The sequence below is a fragment of the Microcaecilia unicolor genome, chromosome 6, assembly GCF_901765095.1.
Source record: "Microcaecilia unicolor chromosome 6, aMicUni1.1, whole genome shotgun sequence".
Lineage (NCBI taxonomy): Eukaryota > Metazoa > Chordata > Amphibia > Gymnophiona > Siphonopidae > Microcaecilia > Microcaecilia unicolor.
In genome coordinates, this window is record NC_044036.1 from 291,483,158 (window position 1) to 291,502,042 (window position 18,885).

An 18,885-nucleotide genomic window follows, 5' to 3' on the forward strand; every position below is an offset into this window, starting at 1 on the left:
ACCCAGATGATGCTGGGTTTCTGCCAGGTACTTGTGACATGGACTGGCCACTGTTGGAAGCAGGGGCTAGATGGGCCACTGGACTGACCCAGTATGGCTATTCTTATGTTCATAGGCGTAGACTGGGGGGGCGAGGGGGGGCAATGCCCCCCCAAACGACGACGAGGCGCCGCCGCGCCATTAGTTTAAAAAAAAAAAAAACACATGCAGGCACGTGCTCCTCTCCATCCGCTTGGCTTCCCTGCCCTCTCTGTCTGCTCCTGCCTTCCTCTGACATCAGAGGAAGGCGGGACGCAGACAGAGAAGGCAGGGAAGCCAAGTGGACGGAGAGGAGCATGTCCGTCTACCCCTCTCTCTTCCTCCCTCCCTCCGGTGCAGGCAGCAGTCTTTTTCAGCGTTCCTGACAGCGGTAGCGATGTACACGCTGCCTTCGACTCTGCCCCAAAGCCTTCTCTTCAAGTTCCTGTTCCCGCATAGGTGGGAACAGGAACTTGAAGAGAAGGCTTCCGGGGCAGACCGAAGGCAGCGTGTACATCGCTACCGCTGCCAGGAACGCTGAAAAAGCTGAAGACTGTTGCCTGCGCCGGAGGGAGGGAGGAAGAGAGGGGGTAAACGGAGTCACGATCTTGGACCTCGTGGGGGGGGGCAGTAGAAGGAAGATGGATGGAACTGGGAGGGGTGGGGAGCAGAGGGAAGACGGATGGTACTGGGAGGGGTGGGGAGCAGAGGGAAGGAGCAAGAGATGGATGGGACTGGGAGGGGTGGGGAGCAGAGGGATGGACCAGGAGATGGATGGGATTGGGAGAGGTCAGGCACAGCAGAGGGAAGGAGCAGAAGATGGATGGGACGGAGGGATGGTGAGCAGAGGGAAGGAACAGAAGATGGATGGGACTGGGAGGGGTGGGGAGCAGAGGGAAGGAGCAAGAGATGGATGGGACTGGGAGGGTGGGGAGCAGAGGGAAGGAGCAAGAGATGGATGGGACTGGGAGGGTGGGGAGCAGAGGGAAGCCTACTGGAAAGAAGACACTGCATAAAACAGAAGACACTGGGACCAAAGCAAATAGAAAAACTAAATGATCAGACAACAAAGGTAGATAAAAGTATTTTATTTATAATTTATTAATCGAAATGTGTCAGCTTTTTGAAATGTGCATCTGTGATATTTTGCCTGTAAATTTCAATTCCTTCCTCCATATTAGCATATTCATTTGCATATGTATATATGCAAATGATATGCTAATATGCTCCGCCCATTCTTTGCCCCCCCAAATGAAACAGTCAAACTACGCCTATGCTTATGTTCTTATGTCATCTATACGGGTTTAAATTAGATTTAAAAACTTCAAATGTTGCAGCTGCACGTTTGATTTATAGTTCTTCTAAGTATATTCAGGTACTTATTTGTACCAGGGGCAATGGAAGGTTAAATGACTTGCCCAGGGTCAGAAAGCAGCTGCAGTGGGAATCAATCCCAGTTCCCCAGGATCAAAGTCCACTGCACTAACCACTAGGCTACACCTCCACTCCATGCCACAATTAATTCAGCTAACACATAGAAACTGTGCTTTAAATGACAGATTACTGTTACTCTTACAGTTTCCAAACCCCAAAAATGTGATATACAAAACTATCTTCAATGATATGTTTACTTATCAATCTCCTCATTGGTGGGATTCACTTACTACAAGTATTTGGCAAATATCTTGTTATTTTTTCATGTAGAAAGGTGCTTAAAATGTTACTCATATTTTTTAATTGTTTTACTTCTCTTTTATTGTATTTTCCTGGGGTTTTACCCAACTTCTTGTAATATTGTTAGCCGCATAGAACTCATAAGGGATTTTGAGGGTTAGAAGTATGCACTGTATTGTATTGTATGGGTCTCCTTGTCCATTTGGCATTTCTCTTTTCCCTATGTCCACAATCTATCTTTTCTCTGGGTTGCTATCCGTCCTGACTAGTTATCAGCCCTATGTCCCTTCCCCCATCCTCCCACTATGTTGAGTATCTCCCCTCTCTGTGTCCCTATTCTTGTCCTGTCCGACAAAATATTTTCATGTACCTATCCCCACCACATGTCCAGCAGTACCCCTGTCTCCTTATGCTTCCCACCACTTGCCTCTGGGACAGCATCTCTACATCTCTCTTCCTTCCCTCCTGTCCTCCCCTTCCCCCCATCAGTATCTCTTTCTTTCTTTTCCCTCCCTCCCCTTGGATCCAGCAAGTGTTTCTCTCTCTTCCCTCCCTCCTGTTTCATCTCCCTCCTTGTGGCTCCAGCATCTCTCCCTTCTTCTTCCTTGCCCACACCCTGGCCCTGGCACCTTTTCCTCTCTCCTGTCTCAACTCTCCCTCTCTCTTTCTTTTCTTCCTTTACTCCCATGGCCCAGCATCTCACAATTTCTCCACCCACGTGGTCCTCCAAACCTCTTTGTGATTGGTAGCACTGCAGAGATGCTGCTGTTTCTGGCTGGCCCGGGGCCTTTCTTCTACTGTGTCCCTCTCCCAGAAACCGGAAGTAGCATGAAAGGAGGTGGGATAGGGCAGAATAAAGGACCAGGGCCGACCAGAAACAGCAGTGTCTCTGCAGTGCCACTGCTCACATAGTTTGGAGTAACTATGGGGGTAGAAAAAGTGAGAGATTGCGGGGGTAGGAAAGGTTAAAGAGAGAGATGTCAAACCACCAGTGGGAAGCATAGAGCTGTGAGCCAATGCGTGAGATTGGGGTACTTAAGTGTGTGAGCTGGAGACGGGGCTTGAATGCGTGTGCCAAACGCCTAATGTGTGTGGCTTGGCATGTTTGGATACCATCAGAGAATATTCTGTCTGCATGGTGCGCTTCTCACATTAAGGCACTGCATTCTTGCACTAGGCATTTATTTTTTGATCATTTGGGTCAGAATAATGAGCCAGTTTACAGACTGACCTCCACCTGTAGTATATTAGGGAGCTTAGTAAACAGAGGCTCTCACAGAGACGCTATGCTTTAACTTCAGTTGTTAATTCCTGTTTTTTTGTTGTTCAAGTGACTGTTAGATTCTCCAGGGCCGCAGAAGAAAACTGGAAACTGGATGTGGCTCATACCTACCGGAGCTCAGCAACTCTGGGCACTATACAAGTCCATCATAGAGGGATAGAGCTTGGACGATGGAGGGATCTGCCTTGGAACCTTCCTGAAACTCCTGTAGGGTCAGCTTCCCATCAGCATTCTGGGGGAAGAAAAAAAGAGACACTGATCACCAGCCTTCTGCCATGTGATTCCCAGAACTGAAATCACAGCGAGGAAACAAAGACCCAGGAAGTGAAGGATCATTTCCTGCAAGGAGTGGTTAGGGGAAGTGGGGCTACGATCCACAGTCAAGAATGCTAGCCTAAGAATGAACCTTAGACTTTGAGGGATCCAGTAATCATCGTGATCAGTGAAGGATAGAGAAACACAGGCTACATATGCCCCCTCCTCATCCCACAGCGCACCTTGTCCATCATGGCAAAAATCCGGTCCACCCTCTTCTCTGGAGTATTCTCCTCCTCTGGGAGCTCCACCGTGTTTCCCTACAATATAGGGAGGATAAGTTGACATGAAAGGAGATGGGGCAGGGAAAACAGGGTGAGAAAAGGGGGGAAGAGATTTGTTACTTAGGTCAGCCTTTTTTCCCCCTATTTTCATGTCTCTGTAACACAGCCCTCCTACACTGGGGTGTGGCTATCTGAAATGCAGCTCCCATCCTAACTATGGACTCTAGGTGTTAGCCTCAGAGTTCAGTCTTGCTCCAGAGTCCTAACGTCTTGCTTTCCTCACTCGTGTTCTTCAGCATTATGGGGGAAGTTATATGACATACTCAGCAGCACCACTCCCTCATGTGAGCCTATCCTTAACCTGCCCTGACCCTCCCTATTTGTCGTCCAGCACATGACCTCTCTCTGACTCACCACCATCTGATAAATGGCATCCACAATATCCAGCATCTCGTTCCTGGTGATATATCCATCATTATCCAGGTCATACAGCTTAAAGGCCCCTGAAAGCAGTGACAGCAGTAGTTACTTTTGGCCCACTCTCCAATTTCTCCTCTCCCCACCAGGTCATGATTGTGATAAGGAAGGATTTACTCACATCGTAGTTTCTCATCCAGCGTTCCTCGGGAAGTGACTGATAGTGCCTGGATAAACTCTGAGAACTCTATCCTTCCATCCTAGGACAGAGAGATGTGATCAGTGACACTCTACACAGATGCCCTGGTTTATCTCATGAAGTACACACAAAGCTCTGACTACTCCCCGTCAAATGCATAGATCATGTTTTTTTTGTCCACAACACTATACTTTGGTACTTTCCTATTCCTATGTAGGACAGGGCTGTTACTATGGTCCACAACACTGACCGACCTTGGCTGTTACATTGTGACTATCAAGCTTATTTTTGAAAGTGATCACCGGCCATTTCCCGACATAAATCGGGAGATGGCCGGCGATTTCTTAAAAGCGGCGAAATCGGTATAATCGAAAGTGGTGTGTTTGACAGCATCGCCGCTTTCCCGTCACCTCGGCGGTGAAAGTTCAAGGGGGCATGTTAGCGGCTTAGCGAAGGCGGGACATGGGCGGGCATGGGTGTGGCTACCAGATGGCCGGCTTTCGCTGATAATGGAACAAAAAAAGGGGCATTAAGCAGTATTTCGCAGGGTTTACTTGGTCCTTTTATTTTCACGTCCAAGCCTCAAAAAGATGCCCCAACTCACCACATGACCACCGGAAGGAATCGGGGATGGCCTGCCCGTACTCCCCCAGTGGTCACCAACCCCCTCCCACACTAAAAAAATAAAAATAGAAACCTTTTTTGCCAGCCTGTATGCCAGCCTCAACTGCCGTTCCCACCTCCATGACAGCAGAATGTGTTCTATCCTTTGACAGCCTTTCCCTGGTTGTGATGTGGCTCTCGGGTGAGTGTGACACCTTTTCTGTTAGGTGCACTGCAGAGTCACATCAGCAATGCATTGTGGTGGGTATAGGGTAGTGGGCTCTACTCCCATGGTACTTTTCCCCCTGCTAACTGGGTCAGAGTGTGCCCTGTTTTGTTTCCGGTAGTCCATGAGGTAGTGGCCATTTTTGTAAGCCAATTTTAGATCCCTTTCATGTGTTACCCAAGTTAGAGAACTTAGTTATTACCTTGAATGTTGCTGAAAGAGGGCATTGTACAGCATTCTACCAGCTCTGACCTACTGCTAATCTCAGTACCAGGGAGACTCTTTGCCAGTGGGGCACAACTTCTGATCTGCAGTTAACTGTGAGTAAACGTGCTTATTCAAATAAAGGACGTTTTCAAAGGATTAGTCTTCAGGTGTCAACTGGGCTGCCAAGGTTATACAGCAGCAACAAGTCCTAGAGGTCTGTGTGTATGCAGGTCCCCTGGAGCACTTTTAGTGGGTGTAGTGCACTTAAGGCAGGCGGGACCCATGCCCATCCCCCCCCTACCTGTAAACACTTGTGCTGGTAATGGGAGCCCTCCAAAACCCACTGTACCCACACGTAGTTGCCCCCTTCACCCCCTAAGAGCTATCGGTAGTGTTGTACATTTGTGGGTAGTGGGTTGGGGGGCTCAGCACCCAAAGTAAGGGAGCTATGCATGTGGGAGCTTTTTCTGAAGTCCACCGCACTGACCCCTAGGGTGCCCAGTTGGTATCCTGGCATGTGAGGGGGACCAGTGCACTACAAATGATGGCTCCTCCCATGACCAAATACCTTGGATTTCGCCGGGTTTGAGATGGCCGGCATTTTTTTTCCATTATCGCTGAAAAACAAAACCAGTCATCTCAACCCCGGCGATCTCTGGCATTTGGCCGTGCTAAACTGTATTATCGAAAGAAAGATGGCTGGCCAACTTTTTCGATAATACGGTTCTGGCCAGCTGTAGTGCCGCCGCCACAATAGATCGCCGGCGAACTATTTGGCCGGCGATGTTCGATTATGCCCCTCCACGTAACCTTCAGAATGTCACAGCCTCAGACAGCTCAGACTTTCTGTGTTTTCTTTAAATGTTGGTTGTAAAGCAGAATCTTTAACCTAGACAGAGCAGAATAGTCAATTCACAGTGCTTCTGTGTAGGACATTAAGATGTATATTTACTAAGCTGCGTTAGTTGTGGGAATTAATGTGTGTTCACAGCGCAGTACCACATCAACAGTAAATGCAGTGCATTAAGTACTAGTGTACCAGTGAGCCTGCTGTGCTTGATGGAAATCAGGTAAATCCATGAAGGTTGAAGTTAAGACTGCTGCTACTGTCAGAATATATATGGGGGGGGGGGATTGCACATCACATTTTTACAACAGTACCCTGACTACATACAGGAGATCAGCAGACAGGCTCCAGACATAGGATGGGATAAAAGTTCTTACTTTGTTTTCATCAAAGACGTTAAAGACGAATGTTGCAAATTTGGTTGGATCACCAAAGGGGAAAAACTGTTTGTAAATCTTCTGAAATCCAGCAGCATCCAGCTGTCCACTGGGGCAGTCCTTGATAAACCCTTTGTACCTGGTGAAAATCAAGAGCACAAAGAGAAGAAGAAATAAAAGTTAAATTTAGTCTGAGGCAAAGGGACCCTGCACTCTCCTTTCCTCTTCTGATTAAGCCTGGCACAGTACCTACAAGAGGCTCCTCTACATAAGGAGGAAAAGCAATTCTGAGCCCAAGAGCAAACAAATCTTTAATTACTTGATGAGTGTTTAAATTTGATGACTGGCACCAGAGCCCCCATATTTGAAACTTGAACTGATTGAATTCCTTGGTGTGTTTGCCACCATATGTTCAATAGGTTTTAAATCTAGACAAGTCAAGAAATGGAACAATGCTTCTGCCTCCTGCTCTCTGACACAGTCTAGATGCACCAGGGTTCTCCTAGCCTGTTTCTGCTGGGAAAGCATTGGCATAATATGTGCAGTCCCTGCAGAAAGTACCTAAGTAATGGGACAAACCGAAAGCCATCAAGCCCAGTATCCTGTTTCCAACCGTGGCCAATCCAGGTTACAAGTACCTGGCAAGATCTCAAAACAGTAAAATGTCCCTAACTCAGAGATCCTCTAGTGTGGTCCAGTTCTCCAAAAAAATACCCACATGTTCCTGCCTCCAACACCACCATCTTCCAAAATGGCAGCCCCTGACTCTTATTGTTGCATCAGGGCCTTACTTTAAGCCTTTAGAAAAGCAGGGAAATACCTAATGTACAGACAAGGGTGATGAAAATGATAAAGGTGATGGGATGACTTCCATATGAGGAAAGGCTAAAGCGGCTAGGGCTCTTCATCTTGGAGAAGAGACGGCTGAGGGGAGATACGATACAGGTCTATAAAATACTGAGTAGAATAGAACGGCTAGAGATGAATCAGTTGTTTACTCTAGCCAAAAATACTAGGACTAGGAGACAAGTAATGAAGCTACTAAGCAGTAAATTTAAAACAAACTGGAGAAAAAAAATATTTCTACACTCAATGTGCAATTAAACTCTGGAATCCGTTGCTAGAGAATGTGGTAAAAGCAGTTAGCTTGGTGGGGTTTTGAAAAAGTTTGGATAGTTTCCTAGAAGTCCTTAAGATGAACTTGGGAAAAGTCCACTGTTTATTTCTCGAATAAGGAGCATAAAATCAGTTTTACTGTTTTGGGATCTTGCCAGGTACTTGTGACCTGAATTGGACACTTGAAAACAGGATACTGGGCTTGATGAACTTTAGGTCTGTCCCAGTATGGCAACGCTTATGTTCTTATGTACCTGAATGAAACTCGCCTTGAGCTAAATCCTTGAGTGATTTTGACAATATGTGTGTCTTATAGCACCTGCTGCCAGTTTTTAGCTCGTTTTGTGATTTCCTTTTTTGTTCATTCGGCACGATGAATATGGAAGTAATTGGGCAGTATTTTCTTTCTTTATAGATGTGCTCCCATTTTTGGGGGGGAGGGGGCTGGAAGCATAGGAAATAACAACACTTAAAGAGACCGAGCATGCGTGCAATTTGTTTGCATGTCAAACAGTGGCAAATGAGCCCCTGTGTTCCCTATTGAAGAATTTAAAATGTACGTTTCTCCTTTTAAATGTTCAATTTGACTTTTATGTTTCAATCTTTTTATTAACATACTGTCAGACAAAATTGAAAACATTCTGTTCTGCGAATAAAACTTACATAACGTGTATATTCAGATACATGCCATCTTGGTAGAGAAACATCAATAGACAGTATCACTTTCTTCCTACCTTCCCCCCCCCTTCCCCTTCCCCCTCTCCCTCTCCCTTTCTACTAACACTTAACCATAACATGAGTCTCTTCATGCATCTCTGTTTCAGCTTGTCACTACAGATTTAACAAATAACTCCTGGCTGCTGGCATAAGAGTCTGCCACAGTGGGGACCAGCACCGTTGGAACTTCTGTCCCGCCGCTGTCTCTAGATTTAAATTCTCTTGACGTTCTAGTCGCATAAAGAACAGCATTTTAGTTCTCCATGACTGTTTAGTAGGCGGCTTTTCTGATATCCATTCTGTCAAAATTAACTGTTTAGCAATGATCGTTGCTTTAGCCACAAATTCTATATAACCTCGAGGTCTGGGGAATCTCAACCTAGGTTGTCCAAACAGCAGGGCAACATCGTCTGTCCATCTTGAGTTCCACATTCTCGACACATAGGATACGATAGTTCTCCAGAAGTGTGCCAGTGCTCTACAGGTCCAAAACATGTGGCCCAATGTTGCCCTTTCTCCTCCACATTTGGGGCACGAGCCCCATGGAGACAGTCCCATGTGGAAGGATCTGCGGGGGGGCTATGTGTAAGCGGAGTACAAACTTATATTGTAATTCCCAATGACTCGCTGCGTTAAGCGTCTGATGAACAAGATATATGTTTTCAACTGAGATGCTTGAACTTCGGCCGACAAGTCCATAGTCCATTGTTCCACCAACTTTGCATAATCTATTTCCGCTGCCATATCTCGGTTATGTCGGTGATGAAAGGTGAGGGGGACTTCCTGTTGCACCCCCTGCGAGAATGCTGTTGCCAGTTCCTCCTGCACATCCTCTGCTAGCCATTCCCATGGGAGCGCGTCTACATAATGCTTAAGCTGTAGATAGTGAAATTTATCCTGTTCTGCTAAGCCAACTCCCTCAATTTGACTTTTAAATACAGACCTACTAAAATTAATTATTTTAATATAATCTGTGCAGTAATGTGCAGTTCAGTATATTGGACTGTTCCAAAAGGAATCATTTTTTGTTTTTCTGCTGTTCACATATGGTAAACATTTACTTAGCTCATACACAGATACTAAGTTTTAATAAAAATTTTAAAATTTTACTAATCTCTAAAAAATAATTTGAATATGCTTCACTATGCTTGACAAAATAATGATATAGCACAGAAAAATCAACAAACAAGATCGTACTTATAGATGCAACCTAAAATCAAAATAGTGAATCTGGTGAAACTTGAAAAACTCAAAATAACCAAATGAACGTATACTGAATGTTTAAAAAAAAAAAGGAGGAAAAGACCTCTTGAATTGCTTAAAACATTTTTCTTAGTCAATCACGGTTGCAATCAGTTAAAAAGTAATCATTGGTCAGAAAAACCTCCTTTATAGTGTTCAAAACCAAAATCTTACTACAATCTGTGCTACTTGTACTTAAGCAGCACACTTAGCTTTAATTGAAGTCTTGTAGCAAAACGCACTCTTCCTACTGCTCCACTTGTGGAAACAGGAAGTGATGTCAAGAAGGGGCTGTCTGTGGCATGACAGAAGGAAGATGTCAGAGCTGATGCAGGCAGCATTAGGTGAAACGCTGTCCGTGCCCAGGAGGGGAAAATTGCCCACAAAGGCAGACAGGGGAAGGTGGCCTGAGACAGAGAGAGGAAGGGGATTGTCAGCTCTTCTTTTTGTCCCTGCACATGAAACGCTGGCAGGTAAGCTCTGGGCCAGCTTAACCTATAAGACCAGTGACATCACAAGCATTTGGCGCCCTTCATAGCTGGCACCCTGGGCCAAAGCCTCACCTGGTCCATAAGTTACGCTGGCTGTGCTTGGTTGGGAGGCCTTTGTCAACGCAGAGCACAGCCATGCTGACTGGTGTGTAGCACCCAACAGTCGGAGGTTATGAGAGGTCACCTCTGTTGGAAGAGACTGAGTCTCTTTCTGACACGTAGGTTGCTTGGCATGGACAACTGTACAGTGACAATGCTCTCTAGGAAGGAGTCAAAAATTAGGCTGCTTAGACTGAGAAGGTGTCTGGGTTTTCTGACCCCGCTGCTCTATACCTTCTACAATGGGGTTGCAGAGGATCCAGCTGTTACTTATGTACTGCCCCAGATCCTCTGCTGCCTTGGACATGAGGCTCCAACCAGTAGCGTAACCATACACAGTATTCTGGGTGGGCCTCAGCCCAAACTAGGTGGGCATACATTCCCCTCCTTGCATATGCTTTCAGACCCTGCTCCACATACAAACCCCCCCCCCCCCCCGTGCAAGTGTGCTTTTTGCCCCTGCCCTGCACCACTGACCCCAAAGAATAAAATAAATACCTGAGCTGGCAGAGGATCCCCAAGCCCCGCCAGCTGAAGATGTCTTTCAGTGGCCAGAACAAGTGATTTTCCTATGTGCTACAGCCAGCAGCACTTTCCACCCATTGCCACTATGCTGGTTTCTCCCCTCCTGCACATGCTTGGTTTTCAGACATAAGCAAAAAAGCAAGCATGTGCATGAGGTGAGGTGGGGAGAAAGGTTAGTACTGCAGCAATAGACGGAAAGTGCCGTCTGCCAAAGCAGGTAGGAAAATCACTTCTGGCTACCGAAGGACATCTTCAGCTAGTGGGGCTTGGGGATCCCCACCAGCCATAAGGATGTCAGAATTTTTGGGTGGACCTGAGCCAAGACCCTTGGCTACACCCCTGGCTCCAGCTTGCCCTGTGTTCTGGATCCTCTGCTGCCTTGGTCTGACTTGGATCCTGTACTGCCTCAGCCAGATCTTGTGGCTGCTCTGGATTCTCTGCTGCCTTGGATCCAGTGGCTACTGTGGCCACTTCTCCAACCTGCCTTGCTCTGCTTTGGCAGAGTTTACCTTACTCAAAGGTTCAGGGTTTTGTTTTTTAACATTAAAGTTGGTTTCAGGGGTCTCCTCTGGATCCAACTTTAATAAGTCACAAGGGTAAAGACACATCCAGGGCAGATAGAAGCAGCAGTGCATCTTGGGCAAAGCAGGGCAAGTTGGCGCCCCATGTCCAAGGCAACAGAGGATCCAGGGCTGTGTATAGGTAAAAGCCAGATCATCTGTGAACTCTATTGGAGGAGGTATAGAGTGGATACAGCGGATCTGGAATATCCAGTTTTTGCATATTTTCTCTATCCATGTACAGCTTTTCCCATCTCTTTCCTTCCCCTCCTCTCCATACATGTGCGTATCCTCCCTCTCTTTCTTTCCATTCATGTGTATCTGCTTGTTCTTCTTCTCCTCTCTATCGATATGCATCTCCTTCCTTTCTTTCCTTTTATTCCCCTCCATCCACATGCATCTCCTTCCTCATTCTTCCCTTCCTCTCCATCCATGTGCATTTCTTCTTTTTCTTCAGTTCCCCTTCCGGCTTTCCCTCCCCTTCATCCACATGCATTTTTCCTTCTCTTTTCCTTTCCCCTCCATCTATGTCAAGTATTTCTCTTCTCTCAACCTCCCTTATTCTCTTCCCTCCCATCCATGCATCATCACCCATTCTCTCTCCATCCATGTGCATTTCTTCTCTTTTTTTCAGTTCCCCTTCTCTCCCCTTCATCCATGTGCATTTTCTCCTTCTCTTTTCCCTTCTCCTCTCTCAACCTCCCCTATTCTCTTTCCTCCCTCCCACCCATGCATCATCACCCATTCTCCCCATCTCCCTCGATCCAACATTGCCTACTCCCTCTCACTCTCTTTCTCTCCCTTTTTTCTTCCCCATGTTTAGCATTTCTCCTCAAACCTACCTCCCTTCCTCCCTCCTTCTACTGCCACCCACACTGCCGTGCTGGGCCTGTGGCAGCAATGAGAAAGTACCAGCTACCGTGACCAGCTCTAACTTCCGCAATGAGGAGCCTTCCAGTCTACGCACTTATGAAAGTAGTTAGTCCCACCCTGTCTGACACGCATGTGTTAGAGGGCGGTACCAACAGGGCCTCCATGAGCAGATAGGCTGGAAAGTTTCTCGTTACTACTACTACTACTATTTAGCATTTCTATAGCGCTACAAGGTGTACACAGCGCTGCACAAACATAGAAGAAAGACAGTCCCTGCTCAAAGAGCTTACAATCTAATGGACAAAAAAAAAAATAAAGTAAGCAAATCAAATCAATTAATGTGAACGGGAAGGAAGAGAGGAGGGTAGGTGGAGGTGAGTGGTTACAAGTGGTTACGAGTCAAAAGCAATGTTAAAGAGGTGGGCTTTCAGTCTAGATTTAAAGGTGGCCAAGGATGGGGCAAGACGTAGGGGCTCAGGAAGTTTATTCCAGGCGTAGGGTGCAGCGAGACAGAAGGCGCGAAGTCTGGAGTTGGCAGTAGTGGAGAAGGGAACAGATAAGAAGGATTATCCATGGAGCGGAGTGCAAGGGAAGGGGTGTAGGGAAGGACGAGTGTGGAGAGATACTGGGAGCAGCAGAGTGAGTACATTTATAGGTTAGTAGAAGAAGTTTGAACAGGATGCGAAAACGGATAGGGAGCCAGTGAAGAGTCTTGAGGAGAGGGGTAGTATGAGTAAAGCGACCCTGGCGGAAGACGAGACGGGCAGCAGAGTTTTGAACCGACTGGAGAGGGGAGAGGTTAAGTGGGAGGCCAGCAAGAAGCAGATTGCAGTAGTCTAAACGAGAGGTGACAAGGGTGTGGATGAGGGTTTTGGTAGAGTGCTCGGAAAGAAAGGGGCGGATTTTACGGATGTTGTAAAGAAAGAAACGACAGGTCTTGGCAATCTGCTGGATATGAGCAGAGAAGGAGAGAGAAGAGTCAAAGATGACCCCAAGGTTTCGTTGCAGAAGTTAGCACTGGTCATGGTAGCGGGCCTGGTACTTTCTTCTTGCTGCCCAGGGCCTGAATTCAGAGACACGGCAGTGTGAGGGAAAGGGGATCAGCATGAACTGGGGTGGCAGAGGGATAGTATTGCCTATGGCCTCAAGGATTCAGCTACAAATGCGGTTTCTTGGTATTTTCAACATAGGGGTCTTTCTCCTTTCCTTTTGGTGGTATCCAATGTTTATACAATGACATACAAATTTTATTTAAACATTCATACGTTAAATTTGATTTATATATAGAGTTATGAAATGCTTTTTTAAATTTAAAGTTTTTTTAATTGAAAAAGTACAACTTCAGAACAAGAGATATAATTGCCCACATCAACAGCTGTAACAAGGATACGCTCTCCCAAACCTCACCCCCCCCCCCCCCCCCCCCGCTATCCCCCAGCCAATTCTCCTTCCCCATCCTATGCTCCAAATGAACAGTTCTCAGCTAGCTGCACTGCTTGGCTCTAAACTCAAGATCCTGGGTGTACCATGCACACTTCAGCGTCCCTGCCAAAAACTGTTGTGATCCGCCCCAAGTTATGAAATGATTTTTAATCTTTAGGTTAAAAACATTGTAATGCTTTATTAATGAAGGTTATAAATCTTGTTCACAAATTTGTACAGCGTTTGTGCTTTTATAGATTTATGGACCCCTGACAAGGTACCAGATGGAAAAATGACAGTGTCAAGCCGTCGGAACTATTTTTTAAAATAAATATTTATACAATTCAGTTGACGAAAAGCAACCCTTCTTTAGGCCATCTCTGCTGTATATCCTGTATATTCTTCCTTTGTTTGATTTGAGAACCAGGGAATTCAGGGCTCAAACCTCACTATGCTCCTTATGATCTTGGGCAAGTTATGGGCCTGTTTATTAAAGTGTGTTGAGAATTAACATGTGAATTAGCAAATGCTGTTAGCACAGAAGTGCACCAACTGTTACTTCATCAATGCTCCTCCTAAGCTGTGTGCGTGTTCATGCACATGCACACATGGGTCAGAAAGGGAGCGCACACACTTAGCAACTGCAAGCACAAAATGTTTGCTAGCTTTCTTTATTATAAACATAGGCCATACTGCACGCATCCAGTCCAGCCTGAAAATTTGCACACAAAGGTTTCAGTTCTGGATGGCAAAAAAAAAAAATCTGTATTCTATAAATGGTGCATCAAGTTGGGCTCTGTTTATAGAACAGCGATTAGCACCAGGATCCATGGCCAATTTTGGGCAAGAGGAGTTACACTATCTGAACCCTGGTGTAAACCCCCATTCCTAAATTAGGCGCGGTCCCCCAAATTCTGTAACACTACATGCAAATTCTAGAAATGTCCCTGACCCACCTATGCTCCATCCTATGGTCACACCTCCTTTTCAGATCCATGTGGAAGAATTTATGTGTGCATCTTTTTAGAATACTGCCTATAAAGATGCACATAAATTCCAATTATTTTCAATTAGCACCAATGATTGATTGCTATTGCCCAGTTATTGGTGCTAATTGACTCATTAAGTAATTAAACTGCATGCACAAATTGGGCACATGCTCACATTTCCATGCACAATTTTGAGCAGTTAAGACTAGATTCTATGTATCGTGCCTAAAAATTCAGTGCCAAAATGAATTTCACCTAAGTGCATTCTAAAAAGTACGTCTTAATTTAGGTGCACTTTATAGAATAAGCCTAAATTTCTGCGCAGTTTATAGAATGTACTGAGCGCCAGTCCATATGACTAAATTTAGTCACAGGCAATAACATCAAATAAAACCTGGTGTAAATGCCAACGCCTATATTACATACAGACTGGGTGTATTCTATAACCATGCTCATAGATATTAGAAATGCCCATAACCCACCAATTCAATGCTCATGCCCCCTTTTCAACTATGCAACTTAGTATTTACGTGCAACACGTTATAGAATACACTTAGATAGTTCATGTAAATTCTAATTAATGCCCTGGGCAGGATTAATCCTTTCATTGGCCCTAGGCAAACAAGCACAATGGTCCACCCGCACCCCACCCCACCCCACCCCCTATAATAATATAAATACATTTTAAAACTTTCCCAAATGGGTTCCATATAGTTCTGACTGGTGAGGAAAACCAAAAGAGGAGAAAGCAGCTGGTAAAAAACATTGCTTACTGACTCCCCCTGCTGATTGGAGGACTGTGCACAGGGCGTGGGAAGAACAGACAGACCTCTTCAGGCATTGGTGGCTCTAACCTTCCTCTCCCCCTTCCCCCCACATGCTATTTTTTCTACCAGCAGCTAACTTACCAGGGCAAAATATGCCTTAGGAATGAATCTGAGAGTGCCCCTACTAAACATTTGGGCCCTAGGCATGTGCCTTATTTGCCTGCACCTTAATCCTGCCCTGTTAATGCCAATTAACAAACAATTATTGACACTAATTATTGACACTAATTGGCATTAATGTTTCAATTTCCATGCGGAAAGCTCAGTGCAATATATAGAATTTGGGGGTATAAGTAGAATTAGGGGGAAAATGTTTTCCATGCGCACATGAGCCAGCAAAAATTAGAGGGAACATTGAGTGGCATGACACATAGAGGCTCATTTTCAAAGCACATAGGTTTACAAAGTTACCTAGCTTATCAAAGTTTGTAAGTCATGTGCTTTGAAAATGATCAACTAAGTGTGTGCTAATTCCCATGTTACCTGCATGCCATTAGGGCAGGGGCATAGCCAAGGGTGGCTCAAGTGGGCCTCAGCCCACCCAGTCTTGGCTCAGGTCCACCTGAAAATTCTGACACCCTTATGGCTGGCGGGGATCCCCAAGCCCCACCAGCTGAAGATGTCCTTTGGCGGCCAGAACAAGTGATTTTCCTACCTGCTTCAGCTGGCGGTGCTTTCCACCCATTGCCACAGCACCAACCTATCCCCCCAACCTCACCTCATGCGCATGCTTGTTTTTTGCACATGCCTGAAAACTGAGCATGTGCAAGAGGGGAGAAGCCAGCATGGTGGCAATGGGTGGAAAGTGCCACCAGCTGTAGCACATAGGAAAATCACCCAATAGCTAAAGGGCTGGAGGCTAAGAAACCAGTGCATGATACGTGCATTTGAGTCTTTATGTCAAGTTATCCACTGAAGGGGTAGATGGTCGGTGACCAGCAGGAAGTGTCGTCCCACAAATAATATTGGAATGTTTCAAGGGCCCACTTGACAGCTAGAGCTTCCTTCTCAATTGTTGCATAACTTTTCTCTCTCAGGAACAGCTTCCAGCTAATGTATGCCACCGGGTGGCCTTCTCCATCTACTTCCTAGGCCAGAACAGCCCCAAGTCCAACATCTGATGCATCAATCTGCACAATGAAGGGCCAGTTAACGTCCAGGCTGACCAACACTGGTTCTGAACAAATATCCCTCTTCAGGGTTTGGAAGGCAACATCCAGCTTATCTGTCCAGTGTATCTTTTCTGCAGCCTTCTTCTGAAGGAGGCGAATTAGTGGTTCTGCTTTCTCAGCAATCCCTAGAATAAACCAGCAGTAGTAACCAAAGCGCCCGAGGAAGGCTTGTACTTGTTTCTTCATCTGCGGTACTGGCACCTGGGTGATTGCCTCTACCTTCTAGATCTAGGGTCTCACTTGTCCTCGCCCAACCAAGTATCCCAGGATTTGGACCTATTGTCCACCCAATAAGCATTTCTTTGGGTTCACTGTCAGTCCAGCAGTCTGTAGGCTGCCCATTACTGCCTCTCCCTGGATTCAATGTGTCCTCCAACCTCACTGTAAATTACAATGTTGTCTAAGTGCTGTGTAACTGTCATGCGGTTTAAGGAGGCAGTCCACGAGTTGCTGAAAGGTAGCTGGAGCGCCATGAAGACCAAACAGTAACACCGTGAACTGGAACAAGCTGTCTTCTCCTTGGCAACCGGGGTGAGAGGTGCCTGCCAATATCCCTTGGTCAGGTTCAGGGTCAAAATGAATCAGGCCCTTCCCAGCCACTCAATGAGTTCATCCACTCTTGGCATGGGATAGACCTCCAGTTTGAAAACAGCGTTCACCTTCCGAAAATCAATACAAAATTGTATGCACCCATCCGGCTTTGGCTCCAGCACAATGAGAGATGACCAATTGCTGGTTGAGTCCTCAATGACTCCCAGTTCCAGCATATCAATGACCTCCTTTGCCATGGCTTGCAAGGTGAGTCTGGCCTGGCATTCTTGAAAATACATCTTGATTCTGGCATACCAACTGCTCTAGGTCAGCCTTCTGTGAGAGAGCTGGTTGCCAAATGGAACTTGCAGGGGCCCAGACTTGGTCAGAATCTCTGGTCCAAAGTTGTCCTTCTAGACCAAGGCGGCAGTCATCAGGACCCACTTCTTTAGCAAATTGATGTGGAAAATTTTCACCTTGTCCCTGTTGTCCCATTGAGCCACTGTGTAGTTAACTGTCCCTGTCCTCTCCACAATTTCATAGGGTCCCTACCACTTGCATAATAGTTTGCTTTCCGAGGAGGGTAAGAGGACTAAGACTCTGTCCTCTGGCTGAAAGGTTTGTTGTACTACCATCTGGTTGTAGGCTTGGTCTTAACCCGCTTGAACCTTTTCCAAGCAAAGCTTAGCTGCCTCACCGGCTTTCTTCAGCCTCTCCTGCATGATGAGCACATATTCGGCCAAGTTCCTTCCCAGACTGGGATCCTCTTCCCAAGCTTCCCAAACCACATCCAGGATTCCTCTAGTTTTCCTGTTGAAATCTGAGGTAGCTCCTGGATGGCAAATAGTACCTATGGGAATAAAGAATCCCAGTTTTTCCCATCTTTGGCCACAAACTTCTTCAGCATCTGCTTGAGAGTCTTGTTGAAGTGTTCCACTAGACTATCTGTCTACAGATGATAAACAGATGTTCATAAGGTCTTTACTTTAAGCAGAGCACACACTTGCTTCATGACCCTGGACATAAAGGTGGTTCCTTGATCAGTCAGTATTTCAGTAGGAATCCCCATCCGGGAAAAGACTTCCCACAGTGCACTGGCTACCATGGTAATTTTTATATTATGTAGGTCAATGGCTTCTAGGTAGCGAGTGGCATAGTCCAAAATAACTAGGATATATTTGTTACCATAGGCAATTCATTCTAGTGGTCCCACAAAGTCCATAGCTACTCTCTCAAACAGGGTATTGACAACAGAAGCGTAGCCAGACACCCAATTTTGGGTGAGCCTGGGCCCAAGATAGGTGGGCAGAAGAACTCCACCCTGTCCCTCAAGTTGTTTGGTCTCTCCCTCTCTCGCCTGCATGCCGTATGGTCTCTCAAAATCTCCTCTTCCCTGCATACCTTTTAAATAGCAGATTTTCACTGGCAGCGAACAGCAACTAATACACATTGCTCATGTTGGCCCCACAGCCTTCCCTCTGATGCAACTTCCTGTTTCCACATAGGCAGGAATACATCAGAGGGAAGGCTGTGGGGCCGGTGCGATCAGTATCTGTCACTGCTCATTGCAGGTGAAGATCTTCTATTTACAAGGTATGCAGGAAGGACAGTTGTTTGGAGTTTTCATCTGATGGGACTTCGGGATCCCTGCCAGCCACACCATAGGTGTGCTGCTACTGGGTGGGCCTGAACCCAAAGTAGGTGGGCCTGGGCACAAGAGGGGAAGGTGGAACTCTCACAACACTACTCAGCTGGCAGGTTGGGCAGGACTGACAGAAGAGCTCAACTTGTTTAAAAACACCTGGCCAGAAAAAAAAACAGGCCAAAATCCACTCCCGAGTCTTCTCCTCCCCTAGGTGACCTCCTAACAGGTGACTGTGGGCTAACTGCATGACCTGCCTATGGTACGGTTGAGGGACTAACAGTTGCTCT

The 18,885-nt window shown here is 46.2% G+C and overlaps 1 protein-coding gene across 1 annotated transcript in view; it reads right to left on the minus strand.

The window, feature by feature from the left end:
- The window catches only part of NCS1 (neuronal calcium sensor 1), a 66,572-nt gene that overhangs the window by 6,896 nt on the left and 40,791 nt on the right, over positions 1-18,885 (minus strand). Inside the window, exons 3-7 of the mRNA XM_030207834.1 lie at positions 6,390-6,528; positions 4,112-4,190; positions 3,928-4,016; positions 3,472-3,549; positions 3,086-3,206 (exon numbers count right to left, since the gene is read on the minus strand). Coding sequence (XP_030063694.1) covers positions 3,108-3,206; positions 3,472-3,549; positions 3,928-4,016; positions 4,112-4,190; positions 6,390-6,528 — 484 coding nt within the window. The 3' untranslated portion in view covers positions 3,086-3,107. The remainder of the gene's footprint in view (positions 1-3,085; positions 3,207-3,471; positions 3,550-3,927; positions 4,017-4,111; positions 4,191-6,389; positions 6,529-18,885) is intronic.